This window comes from Aspergillus thermomutatus (genome assembly GCF_002237265.1).
Source record: "Aspergillus thermomutatus strain HMR AF 39 chromosome Unknown NODE_58, whole genome shotgun sequence".
In the NCBI taxonomy this organism is placed as follows: Eukaryota; Fungi; Ascomycota; class Eurotiomycetes; order Eurotiales; family Aspergillaceae; genus Aspergillus; species Aspergillus thermomutatus.
In genome coordinates this window covers 37090-56113 of record NW_020798107.1, presented here as the reverse complement: position 1 = coordinate 56113, position 19024 = coordinate 37090, and the positions used below count along the sequence as shown (strand labels likewise).

At 51.2% G+C, this 19024-nt stretch overlaps 7 protein-coding genes across 7 annotated transcripts; 5 read left to right on the top strand and 2 right to left on the bottom strand.

Annotated features, from left to right (window-relative positions):
- Window positions 1-79: 79 nt before the first annotated feature.
- CDV56_105986 (deadenylation-dependent mRNA-decapping factor PAT1) lies at window positions 80-2756 on the top strand (the record flags this gene model as incomplete). The annotated part of the gene is made up of 3 exons (XM_026759605.1): window positions 80-219; window positions 271-2556; window positions 2633-2756. 3 exons carry the CDS (start codon window positions 80-82, stop codon window positions 2754-2756), a joined length of 2550 nt encoding a protein of 849 aa, XP_026615751.1.
- A 1660-nt stretch (window positions 2757-4416) lies between these two features.
- On the top strand, window positions 4417-5759 carry CDV56_105779 (NAD-dependent epimerase/dehydratase family protein; the record flags this gene model as incomplete). The annotated part of the gene is made up of 4 exons (XM_026759398.1): window positions 4417-4445; window positions 4537-4771; window positions 4840-5296; window positions 5365-5759. 4 exons carry the CDS (start codon window positions 4417-4419, stop codon window positions 5757-5759), a joined length of 1116 nt encoding a protein of 371 aa, XP_026615750.1.
- A 300-nt stretch (window positions 5760-6059) lies between these two features.
- CDV56_105660 (putative oxidoreductase) lies at window positions 6060-7427 on the bottom strand (the record flags this gene model as incomplete). The annotated part of the gene is made up of 2 exons (XM_026759279.1): window positions 6060-7190; window positions 7251-7427. 2 exons carry the CDS (start codon window positions 7425-7427, stop codon window positions 6060-6062), a joined length of 1308 nt encoding a protein of 435 aa, XP_026615749.1.
- Window positions 7428-7661: 234 nt separating this feature from the next.
- Window positions 7662-8429, top strand: CDV56_105580 (putative G-patch domain protein; the record flags this gene model as incomplete). Its single annotated transcript, XM_026759199.1, has 1 exon — window positions 7662-8429. One exon carries the CDS (start codon window positions 7662-7664, stop codon window positions 8427-8429), a length of 768 nt encoding a protein of 255 aa, XP_026615748.1.
- Window positions 8430-8718: 289 nt separating this feature from the next.
- Window positions 8719-11050, bottom strand: CDV56_105378 (Sec1 family protein; the record flags this gene model as incomplete). Its single annotated transcript, XM_026758997.1, has 5 exons — window positions 8719-9838; window positions 9945-10411; window positions 10462-10664; window positions 10720-10866; window positions 10927-11050. The coding sequence occupies 5 exons, from the start codon at window positions 11048-11050 to the stop codon at window positions 8719-8721; spliced, it is 2061 nt and encodes a 686-aa protein (XP_026615747.1).
- Window positions 11051-11375: 325 nt separating this feature from the next.
- Window positions 11376-14285, top strand: CDV56_105116 (ATP-dependent RNA helicase SUV3; the record flags this gene model as incomplete). Its single annotated transcript, XM_026758735.1, has 3 exons — window positions 11376-11528; window positions 12074-13182; window positions 13235-14285. The coding sequence occupies 3 exons, from the start codon at window positions 11376-11378 to the stop codon at window positions 14283-14285; spliced, it is 2313 nt and encodes a 770-aa protein (XP_026615746.1).
- A 603-nt stretch (window positions 14286-14888) lies between these two features.
- On the top strand, window positions 14889-18578 carry CDV56_104766 (putative RNA helicase-like splicing factor (HRH1); the record flags this gene model as incomplete). The annotated part of the gene is made up of 1 exon (XM_026758385.1): window positions 14889-18578. The coding sequence occupies one exon, from the start codon at window positions 14889-14891 to the stop codon at window positions 18576-18578; it is 3690 nt and encodes a 1229-aa protein (XP_026615745.1).
- Window positions 18579-19024: the final 446 nt, after the last annotated feature.

The window sequence follows — 19024 nt, the reverse complement described above, 5'->3', positions numbered from 1 at the left end:
TTCATCCCACTACAAGAATGCCGTGGTAGATCTTGCCATCCCCTCAATCTACCTTGTCCCGTCCAACCTCCAGCCGAAGATGTCATTCTTCGGCTTCGATACTACCCTACCGAGGGACCGAGCTCCCCCGGGAGAAAAAAGGGGGTTTTTCGAAGCTCCTGATCCCTTTGCCGAAGTCGCTCGCGCTGGGGCAGGACGCTTAGGCGACAATGATGATGCGTGAGTCGCTTTCGTCTCCTGTGGTCTCTGAGTCGCAGCACATGGTTGAAGACATAATGCTAACCAGAAGTTGCATATCGATGTTCACAGTATCGATTTCGAGGACACATACGATGGTCTAGGGGATCAGCTGGACGATGATCAGGATGCCTTTAATGAGGACACGTTCGGCGACGTTGGCGCAGGCTCAGTCGGCAAGGACTTCGATTTCTTCGGGAGAACAGCTCAGGTTTCGGATGCTATCGGCGAGGAACAAGTTCGTTACAATCTACAGCACCCGGCTGCTCCTAGTGGGAGCTCGGCAAAAGAGATTGCGGCTCAGCCTCCAGCAACCAGCATCTCAGCAGATAAACCCAAACGTACTGGCTATGAGAAGTACCAGGATCCGGGATATATCCCTGACCTGCAAGCCAAGTCAAGCGTCTGGGGCTTGCAAAAGAAACCAGAGCCTGTTCACGAGCCTGTTCACGAGCATGTTCATGAGCCTTTTTACGAGCCTGTATCGCAAGCCAAGAAGATGTTAAGCTTGGAGGAGGTCGAAGCTCAGTTGCGTGGTCACGGTATTGCTCCAGTCCAGCCTCCGGTATCTATGCCGATGGCGATGCCCGATCTTTCGCATCTTCAGCGGACCCAGCAGGTGCCAAACGTCCCCGAAGCCTTTTCACAACTGCCGCCTGAGTTTCTCCAGGCCCAGTTTCCCAAAGATGTTCCGCCGGCACATCTTTTGCACCATCCCTCCATGGTTTCAGAGCCATATTCTCTTCCACCAACTGCGCCAAATGTGCCATTGCATCTCCTGCAAAATGCCAATATCCTGCCCCAACATATGGCACCTCCGCAGCGTCAAGCGATCCCTCCACGAGTGCAGCAGCCTCCGCAGCAGCCTCCGCAACAGCCCCCGCAACAGCCCCCGCCACCGCAGGCTATGAAGGGAGCAAATACCGGCCTCCCTTTGATCACCAACCCTCAGCAGCTGATGCAGTTGACGGAAGAACAACGCATGGCATATTTGATGGAGGATGCGAAGCGGGCAAAGCGCAATCACAAGATATTCCTCCTGTCAAAGGGCAATGGGTTGATGACTCCTCAAGACAAGAACTTCATCACCCGGATTCAACTGCAACAGCTTGTGGCGGCCGCAGGTAATGTTGCGGATGCGGATTCGGAGGCTGTCTTAGCGGAGGACTTTTATTACCAGGTTTACAGTCAGATCCGTGGTGCACCTCGTCAGCATCCGCATCAGCCTCTTGGCCACTTTGCACAGACCTACCTGCTTCAGACTGGTAACCGTCTTGGTGGCCACGGGCGAAGGAATGTCCAGAGTGCCGACAACCATATGCAAAGGATGCAGCAGCAGGTTCAGCGTGCAGTTGAAGCGGCGAAAGCAAAACCGAAAAACAAGCAGTTGATTATTGAGGGCAGTCTGGGCAAGATTTCTTTCAGCAATGCCAAAGCACCGAAGCCAATGCTCAACATCAAGCGCCCCGAGACCTCAGAGGGAGCCAAGGCTGCCAAGAAGCAACACACTGACCTGAGCCTCAGTGATCGGAAGTCTATTCTGATGAACATTGAAAATGTGTACAGTACTCTGATGGAGATGGAAGACATGGAGCGCACCATGCCCCCTCTGCCTGACGAGAATGATGCCGAAGCCATCCAGAAGCACCTGGAATGGCGGCAGAAGATCCGTTCCTTGAACCAGAAATTGTGGCAAGAACTCAAGGTCATGGAGCCTATCGTTCCTAACACCAACACTCCACATCCATTCATTGCTTTCCTCTCTTATCCCAAGGGCAAGAAGGCTATCCCACGCATTTTCCGACACATTGACCAAGAACAGCGAGTCACAATCCTCACAATGATCGTTGTCCACTTGGACACCTTGGACGTGGTCCGAAGCGCGCAACCTGTTCCAGGCGAGAGCCAGCCTTCGCTCGCCGTTAGAGAGGCCATTGATTTGTTCTCGCAGGCTGTCATGCCCAGTCTCTTAGGATATGTGAACGAGGCACCGTTCAACATCATTATTGGGCTTCTGGGACTTGTGATTGCGCAGACTCACGTCCAATTTGTGGCCAAGACACGCATTGGATTGGGTATATTGACTATGTTGCTCAGCCGTGCGGAGATTGTAAAGGAAGCTGGGCAGGCCGCGGAACGTGACTGGCAACAATGGGTTGAGAAGTTCAACGTGCTGTTCGACACACTCGAGCCGATCTTTGGCGATATCTTCCCCGCCTCGATCAACGCTGGCGACGATATGTATGTCTGGCAGTTTTTGGCAGCGGTTGGCATCGGAGCGAGCCCAGAGCAGCAGCAGCGCTTGGTCATCGCAGTGAAGTAAGTTTTCTCTCGACGTCTTATTGTTTGCCATAGGATTCGTACGACCTGCCGAACGGATGCTAACATGTTCTAGGGATCGTGTAATGGAAACTGTGACATACAGCAAGACGCTGCCCGCCGATATGGCCAGCCAGCGACTAGGAAACGTCAACCTATTTATGCGTGCCATTGGACTTGATGTCGAACTTCTCGGCTAGATCAATACTATATAATGAACGGTTTATTTGCTTTGCCATATTGGTTGCGCGCTACAGAGCGGGAGAAGACTGCACGCATGCGCGTCCTTCTTGAATGGCATTCATGCTAACTTCAGATGGTGACATTGTCCAATGCATGTTATGGACTTCATGACATCGCAGAAGCTTTGTCATAGAGCTTTTCATCCAGGGTGCAGGAGCGGATGACTGCCGAGCTAAGACAGGGTTTTCTTAACTCTACATAGCCCTTACAATTCTACCACCCTTACTTCAAGTGGGTGTCGAAAACGAACATATTGGAAGAGACTTTCCACGACTCATGTATCTTTGCAGCTGGAAAAAGGGACTTACAACTCAATGTACTCTTATTCATGCTTGTTTCTCTATTGCTTATTGCGCACCTCCTGGCGGCATATCTTTGGTGTCGGAGCGACACAACTTTCAGTTCATTGACACCAAGTACTAGCATTGTTCTGCATGCGTGTGCCAGACATGTGTATCATTATTGCACTATGTAGGAGATCTTCAGTCTGAAATTCATGCAGTCGGGAACGTGGCCATCGTAGTGGACATTGGACACGGTATAATTTGCGCTCGCATCAAACTTTGACTGGTTTTGGAGATTAGACCCTTGGATCGTCTGCTTAGAATGGTCGAAGCTGCCAAGTTGGTCCACCTCCAAGCGGAACTTGACCCGCTTCCAATTCAAGGCTGACCAGTCCCGAAGTTCATTGTCCAACAGGCAACCTATTTACAGACAGTGACACCGGTTGTCTGGTTGATAGACCTCAAGAATCAGGCTAATTGTCACAACGAATTTCTCTCATGAATGCCGAAAGGCTTGGTTGCTCTCCCCGGAATTCCTTCTTGCTGGCTGACAGGCCAAGCCGGTCACAGATATCTAGGGTCCAGTTCGCAGCTGGCACCCCGAATTCGGGCGATAATAGCCGAATGGATTCTTAGAGACTTGGCCGAATGCAAGCTGTTGATCGACTTCGGTTGCTAAGGGTCAATGCTGGATTTACGCATATGCTTCCTGTGCAGGAGGCATCTGTATCCTGTCCTGCTGGTTCAGACAGATAAAACCCAGCTCTTGCCGACTGTCATACGTATGCACGCACCAGCAGAGTTAATTAGACAGCCGATCGTACCATCGTGGCGCCGCGTAGTCTGTTTGGCTGTGCCGCTGGATTTGTCGATCAACAAATCGAATGAAAATCATTCGGAGATTCTTCTTATGAGGAACATGGCATGACAGACTCAGTCAGTGTCCGTCTCAGACGATAAGAGACGAAGCAAAGAATGAATGATGAAACAGAGTAATAGTTACCGACGACCGAGTAGTTGGACACGAATGAGGCACGCCGCACAGCTGTCAAAGTAATGGCTGATGGCTCAGTGATGGTCTGGGTTTCGTAGAGTGCCCCTCCAGCCTCCACAGTCCACAGTCCGCAGTCCCCCCCACCATACAGAGAAGCATGAGATAGCTGGTCTTCCCCTTAAATCTCCCGCTGCCCCTCGTCCCGCCTGGCTTACCCTGCTTCTTCCTCCCTCTTCTGCTTTCTTTTAATTCCAATTCATCTCATTCTTTCCGTGACTGTCATCTTTGTTAGTTTGTTGTATTCTTATCCTAATCAATTGAATCTCTCTCGTCATCATAATGTCTGCTGGTTCAGTTCTTGTTACGGGGTAAGTAACAGCCATGATAGCTGCTCACCTTATCCCCCCACCTATCAACAGGCCTAGCTTGCTGACTCCGTATCTTCGTGTCTACCCACAGTGGCACTGGCTACATTGGCTCCTTCACCACCCTCGCTTTGCTCGAGGCTGGCTACAAGGTCGTCGTTACTGACAACCTGTACAACTCCTCCGATGAGGCTTTGAAGCGCATCGAGTTGATCTGCGGCAAGAAGGCCGAGTTCGTTCAACTGGATGTCACCGATGAGGCTGGTTTTGACAAGGTCTTCGAGGCCCACCCCGACATTGACAGTGTCATTCACTTTGCTGCTCTGAAGGTACATCTTCTGTTTATTTCTGAGAGTATATCGCGATCAATTGCTCACACAAGGGTCGTCTGTTTCAGGCTGTCGGCGAGTCCGGCGAGAAGCCATTGGACTACTACATGGTCAACGTTTACGGCACTCTCTGCCTGCTTCGCTCCATGGTCCGTCACAATGTCAGCAACATTGTCTTCTCCAGCTCTGCCACCGTCTACGGTGATGCCACCCGCTTCCCCAACATGATCCCCATTCCCGAAGAGTGCCCTCTGGGCCCCACCAACCCCTACGGAAACACCAAGTTCGCCGTTGAGACCGCCATCACCGACGTGATCAACGCTCAGCGCAACAATGCCATCAAGGCCGGCAAGGAGGACGAGGCCAAGAAGTGGAACGCCGCCCTCCTTCGCTACTTCAACCCCGCCGGTGCTCACCCTAGCGGCATCATGGGTGAGGACCCTCAGGGCGTCCCCTACAACCTGCTCCCTCTTCTTGCTCAGGTTGCTACCGGCAAGCGTGAGAAGCTGCTCGTTTTCGGCGACGGTATGTCTTCGCTCAACTTTGACACCAAGGATGTGAAAGACTAGTGGACTATGCTAACGCAAGCTTAGACTACGCTTCTCACGACGGAACCGCCATCCGCGACTACATCCACATTCTCGATCTCGCCGACGGCCACCTTAAGGCCCTCAACTACCTGCGCGGCAACAACCCCGGCGTTCGCGCCTGGAACCTGGGTACCGGCAAGGGCAGCACCGTCTACGAGATGATCCGCGCCTTCTCCGCTGCCGTTGGCCGTGACCTTCCTTATGAGGTTGCCCCTCGTCGCGCCGGTGACGTTCTCAACCTCACCTCCAACCCTTCTCGCGCCAACAAGGAGCTTGGCTGGAAGGCCGAGCGTACCCTCGAGCAGGCCTGCGAGGACCTCTGGCGCTGGACCAAGAACAACCCCCAGGGCTACCGTCAACAGCCCCCCGCCGAGCTGCTGGAACAGCTGAAGAAGTAAATAACCTTTGCGCATGATAATCAGGGTCTAAAAAGTTCTCTGCGAGCGAGAAAGACTGGAAAAGTGCACGATCGCATTGATATAGACTTATGAGGTTTTGTAGACTGAACGAGACGAATTTCCTTTTCTTGGTGTCATCTATATTCTATACCTTCGATTTAGGTACATATAGCAGAAATAATTGAAAGTCTTTCCTTAATCTTTCTTTTCTTCTCATCTTTTCATGGGTACACATGCAAAAGCCAGAATTACAAGGTAATTTTATACACATTGTTCTAACTTGGGAGGTTTCTATATAATCTATTGATTCGCTTTACGGCTCCTTCTGGACCCAGATGTCTGCTCCTTTGCGGCACCAGCCCCCGACGTTGACGAGCCCTTTGTATTTTGCTGCTTTGCGCTCTTGTCCTTCTCCGTCACCTTCTCCTTCGTCTTGGCCTGAGCCCGCTTGAGTGCACCCTCCTTCTCCTTCGCTTCAATCTGCTTCTCACTCAATTCCCAGAGTTCCTTCGCGAGCTCCTCATCCTTGACATCCTTTCGGGAGAAATCAACCTCCCGGCATTCCTTCACCATCCAGCCGCCGGCGCCACGGCCATACCGCGCCTCCATGGCCGCATACAAGATGCTCTGCGCGCCTTGCTGAGGAGACTTGAGGATAAGCCACCACAGTGGCCAGGTGAGAAGGTAGATAAGCAAACCCCAGAGCGAGCCACCCGTCAGCCAGCGACGGGTTCCCGGGGTTCGACTGAGGCCCGGGTCAACGATGAGAACGCGGGTACCGTTCGGCTGTTTGTCCGGACGTTGATAAGAGTTGAAGTGTTTCTGGAAGGAGTTTGCGAAGATCATTAGAGCGAGTTTGCTCAGGCCGAATAGGCTGGCTTCTTTCTTCGTGGATGCCTTCTTCTGCGGTTTTCCATTCTTCTTGATCGCACTTTGTGCTGCCGGCTTAGAACCACCGGTTGCGGCCTCTAATTGCTTGATGTCCAGTTTCGCGCCAATATAGCTCGAGCATGTGGTGAAAATGACCCGCACGTCGCGGTGAGCGGGCTGCGCTTTGAGCGCGGGGCTCAGAATGCTCAGCAGGTGGAAGTTACCCAGGTAATTGACCTGCCACTCCTCGTTCAAGTCGTCTGTTGTCATTCGGCCCCGGCTGGAGGAGGGCAAGGAGGTGCCAGCGCACAAGATGACCATGTCTAGTCGTCGCGGGGGATAATTGTCGATCCATTTGGTCGCAAAGGTACGGATGGAATGTAAGGAGGAGAGGTCGACTTGTTCGGCGAAGATGAGTTGGTTGCCTGTTGACTTGCGCAGGTCTTCGATGTAATCGATCAGGAAGATATCGGAGGGGGAGTGGTGAGTGAGGAGGATGATCTGGGCGCCGCGTAATGCAAGCTCATGGGCGACGCTGGCGCCAATGCCTGATGTCCCTCCCTAGAGCATTCTATCAGTTAGAATTCTTGATGAAATGGAAAGTGATCAAGGTGAATTTACGGTAATCATGACAATTTTCGAGTGCATCACTCGCTCTGAGCTATTCCGAGCTCCCCCAAAGTAGTATTTGAGGACAGCGACGAGCAGCACCCATGGCACAATCTTGAGAACCGTGTAGGCATATGGGATCGAGTCTACACCCTCCCGGATCCCCTGAACAATAATGGGGATGGGCATTGTGTAACCTGTAATAAACGAGTGGATGTAAAATAAAAGACAACAAAATGAATGAGTGAAAGAGTGAAAAAGTTCTGGAATGCAATCCCGTTGAAACACTAAAAACAGCAACCGGAACTGCGTCAGAAGACAGATAGCGGCCGATCTCCCGCCACCACCACCGCCGACATATATCAAATTCCCAACCTTTCCCCTCACAACACCAATCTGATGACACCAAGCTCCTGAGGAAGCATGTCCCACAGTGACGATGAGGATTATTTTCTTCCCCTGGAAGACCAGCGCGTCTTCGGCGCCGGAATCCGTCGCAAGCGCGTGCAGTTCGTCCGCTCCTCAGAACATGAACTAAACACCACCACCGCCTCAACAACCACCATCACACCCCAATCCACATCCTCCGGCTTAAGTATAGCAGATAAATACCTCGCGATAGTTCTACCAAAAGACCAACCACCCAGCCAAACCTCAGAACCCGCCGCCCGCAACGAAACAGCTTCCGCGCCGCCCTCGCCCTCCGCCGTACTCGCTCCGGTTCAACGGTGCGAGGTATGCAATCTCCCGCTTGACGGGGAAACTTCAGTTACAGATGATACAGGCCTTGCTCGGCCACATGAAGCATCGCTCGCGCATCAGCTGTGCCTATCTCACTCGCATCCACCGTCTCATCTCGACCGCACCCGTCACGGACTCCGGTATTTGTCCGCTTATGGCTGGGATCCGGATAGTAGACTGGGTCTCGGGGCTCCTGGGCGTGAGGGAATCAGGGAACCCCTCAAGGGGAGATTGAAGGCTGATACGGTGGGGTTGGGGGCTGAGGTCGAGTCGAGTGCGAAGGGGAAGAAAAGGGTAGCTGCTGCTACTGCTGCTCCGGCTAAAGTGCAGAGGCTGAATGCGAAGCAGGTGCGAAAGGGGCATTTTGCTGCGAAGAGGAAAGGGGAGAAGTTGCGGGAGATGTTCTATCAGAATGATGATGTGCAACGGTACCTGAGTGGTGGTGCATAGGTTGGTTTGGGATACGTGATGGCACTGGTGTTTTACGCGGACATGGAATTTGATTTCTACTATGTGATACCCCAATTGATGATTAGAATTAGAACAGAGAGTACATTACACGGCTGCTTACTTTATAAAGCATTATCATACAAGTCAGCTGAAGACGAAGACCAAGGTATGTTCATTCAGCGCCAGAAACACAGTATGAGATGGTATCACAGCAGCGCTAAATGGGATTAGAAAGGAGAATAGCAATCACAGCTATCAGGTCTCTCAGTGAAAGCTCCTGAGAAACACACTACCGGAAGAAGTGCAATCTCTTCTTTTCCTTCTCTTTCTTCTCCTTATGGGGCTTGGAGCTGGCTGACGGCGTTCCGCTGGGGGCCTTCTGCGCATTGGATCCCAGTGACATCGCATGCATAGCGGCTGTAGGCACTGGAGGGTTGAGGTTGGGATGTGGTGCTTTCTTGGCTGCAGGCTGTTGTTGCACCGGTGGAGGCGGAGGATCTTTCTCGAACAGATGAGCCGGCGCTGTGGGTTTGGGCCGTTCTGCAGGAATGTCTAGGCGTCTTCGGTCTGCGCTGAGATCGCTGACCTGCCGCAGGAACAAGTTTGGCGTTATCATGTGGGATGTGGCCAAATATATGTCTTTCCCAAAAATCTGCGACGCTTCATAGCAGGCGCGCGACTCCCCATATGTAGCTCCGCCAGCCATAAACAAAATGATTCGTTGCCGTGGCTGCTCGGCAGAACCGCGGGTCCTCGCCCACGTTGGTTTGGCGCTTCGCAAAGACGCTTGTGCCAGAGCATCCTGCTGTGCCATGCCATCCGCTGTGGTATGAGGTCGGGTGAAGGGGAAGAGTGCAGGATCCAATGTGCCCCGGACCTGTTCTTCTAGCAGCAATTTGACATTCAGCTCATATCGAGAAAGGCTGGTTTCGTCTATCTCGGTGGCAGCCGGAGGTTTCCTGGGGAATAACGGCTGGACAGGTTGCTTGTCGTCCTTCAGTGGCTTCTCTACCCTGATTCCAAGGAGATCAAGATTGGAAACGACTTGTCCGTCCTGCGGTGTTAGTTGGGCATGTGCGATGAGCTTCCTGATGTCGCCTGCCAAGAGACCTCCCTTATACATGATGTAGAGGAGCAAGAGTCTCAATCTGTCCGGGCGCACAACCGCATCGTCATCGAGGAGCTGGACGAGCTGTGCAGCCAAGTTCTTTGCCTTCTTGTAGTTCTCGTCCAGACCAGTCGCCAGGCATTGCTCAACGGAACTGACTTCCAAGAGCTTATGGTCTTGGAAGAATTTCATGCATTCTTGTGCCATATTAAGATGAAGTGTGTATGCATCTCGACCTTTCTGAAACTCAGTCAAGCCCGCGAGCATGTCCTTGATCGTGTTCACGTTGGCCTTGTCATTACTATAGTAGATGTCAGCAACATGTCAATTCCTTCCGTCTCATCCTCGGGGGCAATGAATCATAGACAAAGCTATAGGTCAGAGGAAAGAATTCAGACGCCACCTACTCTTCCGCGAACTGAGGATTGGCCTCCCTGAATTTTGCAAAGTCTTGACCCAGCTTCTCCAACACATCTTTCATGTGCTGATGCCGATATTCAACCCAAACATTGTCCTCTTCATTGATCTCCATGTCCTTTTTCTCCTCACTCCCACTGCCAGAGTTGATAACAGTGGAGTAGGTGACCTTGTCCCCGTCTTTTAGGGGTAGCAAATCATGTACCATTGATTGGTAGGTAAATTCGTGGATGAGAGGGGCAACCATATCCATAGAGCGGTCCGCCAGCAAAAGAACACCGCGAGGCCTCGGCGAAGGAGGAGGAAAGTCTCTCTGAGATTGAGCGAACTGGTCCAATTCGTTCTGAATGAATCGAGCGAGGTGGGAGCACAAGACGCTGGCTTCGTGGGTAGGTGTCCTAGGCCGATAGTATCGGATTATCGGGTACTCTCCTAGACTCACACACAGTGACACAACCTCAACACGAGTCAGTATAGTGCTCAGAAAGATTCATGATGAAGAGTCACCTTCTGCGCTAGATCTTGCAAGTGTCCTCGAATCAGATGATTGCAGCCAGGGTGGAACAGAACGGGAAAGCTCCAGGGATCTCGGAAAGTCACTAGACGCGATTCTCTTGGAAAGAAGTCTATATTCATGACTCGAAAATCGGCAATCTGTTCGCGCGCCATCTGCGACCTGTCCAGTCTGGCGCGCTGCTGTGGATCGAGGACTGCAGACAATGTCAGATTACGCTGTTCAGTCTCCGATCAGAACGAACGACTGACCTGACGTCCAGACCAACCATGCTCGCCTGTATCTCTTGCGCTCGAAATCGGCCATTAGGCAGTCGACGATGTGTGTTTGAGGTGACAGGATGTACAGCGCATCCATGTCAGGGTTGGGTGGTCGCCTATGCTCGATCTGCTCGACATCTTGAGAAAAGGACTATTAGCTGATGCGCTTATGTATTGAAGCGTCGTGTATAGGCTTACTGGTGACATTGAGGTTGAGGATATCATCATCATTGGTCGCATTATATATCAACTTTCTGCTAGTCTCGTCCACAACCAAGACTTTCCACTGCAAGGGGCAACCGTCAGCTCCGTCATACATCATGGTATACTGTAGAGAGGGGCTAATCGCACTTCATTGCCTCCCGCATGACGAATCGTGTTAAGGATAACTGTAATAGCAAACAGTCAGTAACAGAAAAACCCATACTTGGCCTTAATGACATAGATCATGAAACTGACCATCGCGTTGGATGTTGATAATTGAAGAGCTCATCCTGGCCAGCTGGCAGCCTTAGCTGTGCAGACAAGCTGGCGATTGCCGGCTCCAGTCGTGGTAAATGCAGCTTCCTGCGACAATCTGGATTGTCAGGAGGGAAACAAAGTAAGTGGCAGTTCACAAAGAACAACAGAAGCCAAAGTCAACTGAAATGGTCAAAGCCGAAGCCTATCTTTCTGAAACGTATCAGTCGACTTCAGGACCCCCCTCAGCGTCCCCACTATCCGTCATCGCTCTAGCGGCAAGCCTGGAATCGCTGGTGGATGGAATGAAACCCGCGGTGGATCGCCGATGCGGTGTGGCGGTGGGTTCTTGCGACTGGAGTTTTGAACAGTAATTATCTCGATAAGCCATGCGATAAAAAAAAGATATCTTTACAAATATTCTCAAAGTTTGCGTGGTATCAGTACAACCATCACCTTTCTCTCATAAGTCATTGAGAATATTTTGCCTACTGTTCTTCCAATTTAACTACTATATGTATGATCCGCGACGGTGCAGCTGCGACGCTACCTAGCTTCTCAGCCAGTTCTTGAACTTCGATTTCGAACACCTTTTGTCGCCTGTCCCCGTGTACAAAGCTATATCTTGCTCAAGGAATGCAGTCATGGACCAGCAAAGGCAGCCGCTGCCTTTTCTGTGCCTTGCAGCCTGTACTTCGTCCCGTGCAGCGATCCTTCTCGACGAGCCCCATCTTGGAGAAGGCAAGAAAGGCTCAGAAAGCTAAGCAAGAAAAAGCCGAGGCAGTAGAGGAATCTTTAAAGAAAAGCGTAACAGAACCTAAAATATACCCTCATTTGTACTCTTCCATTGTTTACAAGGTTGCTGATTTATTTGTTTGCCGTATAGTCTTCGAAAAAAAGGCCACCCGTCCGTAAACCTCTGAGTCAACCCTTTGTCATTCGCGACTTCACCTCCATCGTCGAATCCGTGCTAGGAGAATACAAGCAGAGCTTGTCAGAGTCGTCAGATCCGGCCTTGGCAGGATGGGAAAGATTCGAGCGCTATGTGATGAACGCCTGCAAGTTGGAAGACCGGTCGGGCCAGAAATCCTTTGGCCCTCTACGGCATGTCAAAACCACACTTCAGAAAGCCTATCTCGGTTCGGGTATTTCGGGTCTGAGGAGTGAGCTGAAGTATCTTATGCACGCCGAAGAGATTACTGAAAAGTATTCTGCTCCCCTCCTGGAACAGCAAAAGAAGATTGCAGATTTGCGCTATCCGGCAGAATGGTACCCTCAAGCCCGAGCGCTTCAACGGACAATTCACCTGCACGTTGGCCCAACCAACTCTGGGAAGACTTACCATGCGTTACAACGGCTTCAAGTTTCCAAAAGTGGCTTCTACGCTGGGCCGCTTAGACTTCTTGCGCAAGAGGTGTATCATCGATTTCAGGCGAGCGGGATCCCCTGTAGCCTTGTGACTGGCGATGATGTCAAGATACCGGAGGGGCAAACCCCGAATATCGTCAGCAACACAGTTGAAATGGTCAATCTAGGACAGCCCTACGACGTTGGGGTCATTGATGAGATTCAGATGCTCGCTGACCCCAAACGTGGCTGGGCTTGGACTCGTGCTGTCCTTGGTGCACGCGCTAAGGAACTTCATCTTTGTGGCGAAACAAGAGTCGTGCCCCTGATTCGAGAGCTTGCAGCTCTCACAGGTGACAGACTCGAGATCCATCGGTACAAACGACTGAACCCACTTAAAGTCATGGATGAGAGTATTCGGGGCGATTTGAAGAATCTTCAGAAAGGAGACTGCCTGGTCGCTTTCTCCCGCGTTGGGATCCACGCGCTAAAAGCAGATATTGAAAAGGTCACAGGCAGAAGAGCGGCAATTGTGTACGGGAGCTTGCCAGCAGAGATTCGTACGCAGCAGGCCAAACTCTTCAATGACCCCGACAACGATTACGATTTTCTGGTTGCGAGTGATGCTATTGGGATGGGGCTTAACTTGTAAGCACTGATTTGCACACTGTCGTATGGGGCTTTGCTAACCACGATACAGGAGTATCAAGCGCATTATCTTCGAGACCTTGGTTAAAAGGGTCCCGGGGGGGTTGGTGAGCCTCTCGGTTCCCGAGATCAAGCAGATTGGAGGTCGGGCTGGCCGTTATCGCTCGGCTGCGCAGCAAGATAAGAAAGATACCAACGAGGTCGAGTCAAATACTGGCTTGGTGACAGCACTGGAAGAAGTCGATTTGCCGTATATTCGCCAGGCGATGGAGACTGAACCACCACCGCTTACCGCTGCCGGCATTTTCCCTCCTGAATCCGTCTTCCAAAAGTTTTCCGCCTATTTTCCGCGGGACGTTCCTTTTGAGTACCTTATCAAGCGTCTGCTAGAAGTCTCTGAAGTCAATCCTCTGTTTTTCCTGTGTGACCCTCGCGGTCAACTCGATAATGCGGAAGTTATAGACAGTGTGGTTGGCCTGCCTATAGAAGATCAAGTAACTTTTATGGCTGCGCCCATGTACACTCGGGACAGAAAATCACGCAACGTTGCCTGCGCGTTTGCCGAATGTGTTGCAGAGCATTCCGGTGGTGGGCTGCTGGATATTCCTGATTTGAATCTGGAAATTCTTGAACAACCGGTGTCTGGCAACAAGGACTATCTGCATGAGCTGGAAGGCCTACACAGATCTGTCATCCTATATTCTTGGTTAAGCTACCGGTTTGGGGGTATATTTACGGATCGCACTCTCGCAGCTCATGTCAAGGAGATGGTGGAAGAGAGAATGGTCAGGGCGCTTACTGAATTCTCCGCCAACAAGAAGCTGAGGAAAGATGCCTCACTGCGTCGACAGATCGCTTTGCAGAAACAGATCGCTGAGCACAGACGGGTCCTCGTTGAAGCGAACATAGAATCATTCGAAGACGGAGGGAGCGGAGAACGCGTCCCCGTTGATGTCTCTGCGGAGGATGGATCTCTGGAGCAAGAGGGTCAAGAGAGTTATGATCCATTCGGAGAAAGGCAGGAAGGGGACACAATTCCTGTTGATGTATCTGCTGAAGATAGTTCTCTGGAAAGAGCAGTTCCTGCTGCGCGTGGGTTTTGAAGGATCCATCCAGCATTCATAGATTCGCGCACCCAACGGCGAATTCGGTCGCGTAGGCGACTACATATGGCATATGCGGAAGCATGTACGATAGAATTGAAGTCTCAACTATAAGCTTAGACTTAATGTACATTATTTATCTTTATAGAGCCCGAGCATAAACTCGCTGCTCCGCTATTCCTGATCCCAAGGTTTATATTTCCAAAAGAGGAACGAGAGTTTTCTCGGCGTTGCATTCAAGAATCTCAAAAATCAGCCGGTGCATTGCAACAACTCCAGATTCGTACACTACCCTAGATATTTGGGGCTCTTAATCACATCGCGTCAAGTGGTATTGTGATTCTCGGCCAGTTGCCGATATTTGCTGTGGCTTATCTTATCGGTGGCGAGAACTCCGAACACGCCACAACGATTTTCCGCGACGGTGAGCTTGCTCCAAATCTCAAGTGTCGCAGAGAACATCAGAAGGCAGCTTTGTTGCCAGAGGGTGTCTGGCGCTCTCTCACAGGTGGGACGCTATCGGTATCATAGCTTGTACAGCCAATATTTCTCTTTCACAAGTTCAGATTTCGCTTCTGGCGACTTCGCTCTCCGTTGCAGGTTATGGATGACCTCCAGTCCCTGGAGCTCTTTTCGCTCGTTTCGCGAATCACGGGTGAGCTCCAGAATCACTTAGGCGTCAGTGACAAAACACTCGCTGAGTTTGTGATCGATCAGCATCTATCATGTGGCTCGTTCGACGAGTTCAAAGGGAAGTTGGAGGCGATGGGTGCGGAATTCCCGCAGAGTTTGATGGAGAGTATCGATCGCCTGGTTCTTACGATGCACCCGAAATACAAGGCGGAGAAAGCAAAAGCCACCCAGGAGGAGGCAGGAGCGGATGGGGATATGGATGTTCTTGATGCTCTCGAGAAGAAGGCCCGGGTTTTCAAGGGACTTGCTGTTCCTGACAAGCAACAACACTGGGACGAAGACGACCACATTCGAAGCAAGGATGTCCATGAGAGTGACGCAAAGGCGGAAGCTATGGACGACACATTTGCGATGCTGGAAGGACTCGCAGGAAAGGCTCGGGAAGATAAGGGTCGGTCGACACGAGAGGAGCGGACTAGCAGAAAGCGAAGCAGAAGCCCGGATTACGATGGCTACAGTCGGGGCCGTAGGCGCGAAGCCGGATACCGCTCGCGGTCACGATCGCGCAGCCCTTACTACAAAAGAAACGGCGACGAAGTGGACGAATTCGGCCGGTCAACGAGCAAATACGGTGCCAGGGACGACGCGTATCGTAACGGACGCAGCGAGCGACGGAGGCGTCGCGACGAAGATGACGACTATTTCCGCAAGCCCCCTCCAGTCGAATTGGACGATCAGCCCATACTCTACAAGGTCTATGACGGGCGTGTAACTGGAGTCAAAGATTTTGGTGCCTTTGTGAATCTCTTGGGGGTAAAGGGCAAAGTCGACGGTTTGGTCCATGTCTCTGCAATGCAGGAAGGGGCACGAGTTAATCATCCCTCCGACTTGGTGTCCAGGGGGCAGCCGGTCAAGGTCAAAGTCATCACTATACAAGGTTCGCGCATTGGCCTCTCGATGAAGGAGGTGGACCAAATTACTGGCCTTGATCTCGTCCCTCAAAAGCGCCTCGCATCGGGTGCCAACATGGAGCGTCTCGAAGGTGTTTCCGGCAATGACAGATACGGAAACTTAAGTTCGGATGTGCCAGTCTTAGAGGATTCAAATGGGAAGCAGATGAGAAATCGGAAACGATTGACGTCTCCTGAAAGATGGGAGATTAAACAACTCATTGCATCTGGTGCTGTTTCTGCAGCCGACTATCCTGATATTGATGAAGAGTACCATGCCACATTGACCGGAGAGGGTACATTCGAGGAAGAAGAAGATATCGACATTGAGGTTCGAGACGAAGAACCTCCCTTCCTGGCTGGCCAGACGAAGATGTCCTTGGAGCTTTCTCCCATCAGAGTCGTCAAGGCCCCCGACGGCTCTCTTAACCGCGCTGCAATGGCAGGTACCAACTTGGCCAAGGACAGGAGAGAACTGCGTCAGCAAGAGGCTCAAGATAAGGCCGCAGAACAAGCAGCCGAGGTTGATCTCAGCGCACAATGGCAAGATCCCATGGCTGCGCCAGACCAGCGGAAATTCGCAGCTGATCTACGAAATGCCCATCAATCTAAGCCTGACGATGCGGTGCCTGAGTGGAAAAGAGTCACTATGGGCAAGAATCAGTCTTTCGGCAAGAGAACGAGTATGTCAATTAAGCAGCAGCGGGAGAGTCTGCCGGTTTATAAATTCCGCCAACAGCTACTCGACGCTGTTCGCGATAACCAATTGTTGATTGTTGTTGGAGACACTGGGTCAGGAAAAACAACTCAAGTGACGCAGTACCTAGCGGAGGCTGGGTACGCGAACAACGGCATGATCGGATGTACACAACCGCGACGTGTGGCGGCCATGTCTGTCGCCAAACGTGTAGCAGAGGAAGTCGGCTGCAGGCTGGGTGCAGAGGTCGGGTACACGATTCGTTTCGAAGATTGCACGAGTCCGGAAACGAAGATCAAGTACATGACGGACGGAATGCTCCAAAGAGAGGTCTTGCTCGATCCTGATCTGAAGAGATACTCTGTGATCATGCTGGATGAAGCCCACGAACGGACGATCGCCACTGATGTTCTTTTCGGGCTACTGAAGAAAACGATCAAAAGACGGCCCGATCTCAGACTCATCGTTACTTCAGCCACTCTGGATGCCGAAAAGTTCTCCGAATACTTCAACAAGTGTCCGATTTTCTCGATTCCCGGCCGTACCTACCCGGTCGAGGTCATGTATTCGAAAGAGCCTGAACCTGATTATTTGGATGCGGCTCTCATTACTGTCATGCAGATTCATTTGACAGAACCGGCTGGAGATATTCTTCTGTTCTTGACGGGACAGGAGGAGATTGACACTGCCTGTGAGATTTTGTACGAACGAATGAAAGCCTTAGGCAAGAGCGTACCCGAGTTGGTCATTCTTCCGGTCTATTCTGCCCTTCCTAGTGAGATGCAGAGCAGAATCTTCGAACCAGCACCGCCTGGCGGAAGGAAAGTTGTCATTGCGACAAACATCGCCGAGACATCTATTACGATCGATAATATCTATTATGTCATTGACCCGGGCTTCGTGAAGCAGAATGCCTACGACCCCAAGCTTGGTATGGATTCTCTTGTGGTCACCCCGATCTCTCAAGCGCAAGCCAAACAACGAGCTGGCCGTGCAGGAAGAACTGGTCCAGGAAAGTGTTTCCGTTTGTACACCGAAGCGGCTTATCAATCGGAAATGCTGCCAACGACAATCCCTGAAATCCAACGTCAAAACCTGTCGCATACCATTCTCATGCTCAAGGCCATGGGTATCAATGACCTGCTACACTTCGACTTCATGGACCCACCGCCGACAAATACCATGCTTACAGCTTTGGAGGAGCTTTATGCCCTTTCTGCTTTGGATGACGAAGGTCTCTTGACTAGGCTGGGTCGTAAGATGGCCGACTTCCCTATGGAGCCGGCTCTCGCCAAGGTTCTTATTGCGTCGGTAGACATGGGATGCTCAGAAGAAATGCTTAGTATTGTTGCTATGCTCTCGATCCAGTCAGTTTTCTACCGTCCGAAGGAGAAGCAGCAACAAGCAGACCAGAAGAAGGCCAAATTCCACGATCCACATGGTGATCATTTGACTCTACTCAATGTCTACAACGGCTGGAAAAACTCCAAATTCAACAATGCGTGGTGTTACGAGAACTTTATCCAAGCACGTCAGATACGCCGCGCACAAGATGTACGCCAGCAGCTACTGGGCATCATGGAACGATATCACCATAAGATCGTCTCATGCGGTAGGAACACGATGAAAGTGCGGCAGGCGTTATGTACTGGATTCTTCAGAAATGCAGCCCGTAAGGATCCTCAGGAGGGTTACAAGACATTGGTTGAAGGCACACCGGTGTACATGCATCCCAGCTCGGCTTTGTTTGGCAAGCCGGCCGAGCATGTTATCTACCATACCCTGGTACTTACCACGAAGGAATACATGCATTGCACTACCGCTATCGAGCCGAAATGGCTGGTCGAGGCAGCACCCACCTTCTTTAAGGTTGCGCCCACTGATCGCCTTTCGAAGCGCAAGAAGGCGGAGCGTATCCAACCCCTGCACAACCGCTTTGCAGGAGAGGATGATTGGCGTCTTTCTGCTCAACGCCGCCAGGGAAGGGGTGGTGGAGGAGGTACTTGGGGTTAAAAACCCCTTTTTCTCCTACACTGCGCTTGGATATATAAGGTCATTTTACTATCAAGAATACCCCGTTCAATTGTACTTTTGTTGCATCATTTTGCTGTTTGTTCCTATTAAATGGGCATAGCACTTCATAGATGTACCCCAGCAAATCTAAATTAGTATTTCAGAGTCAGGCATATTAATATTATATCTGGAGGTCCTCTACGGAGCGAGCAAAGTAAATTATTCGTAAGTATTGTCCTAAGAAACGTCGGAGAGAGCGGCAAAAATTGCAGATGCACACCGCCTTCTATTTATGCGAAAATTTTTCAACATCCTTGACGCATTCAAAATCTGGAAGCTGCTGTTGTCAGTAATTAATAAATAATATCAACAAGGCCTCTCAGTGCATACAAGTCCTTTCACCGACTCAAAATACCGAATGGCTCACTCTTCAGGTCAGAAATAAG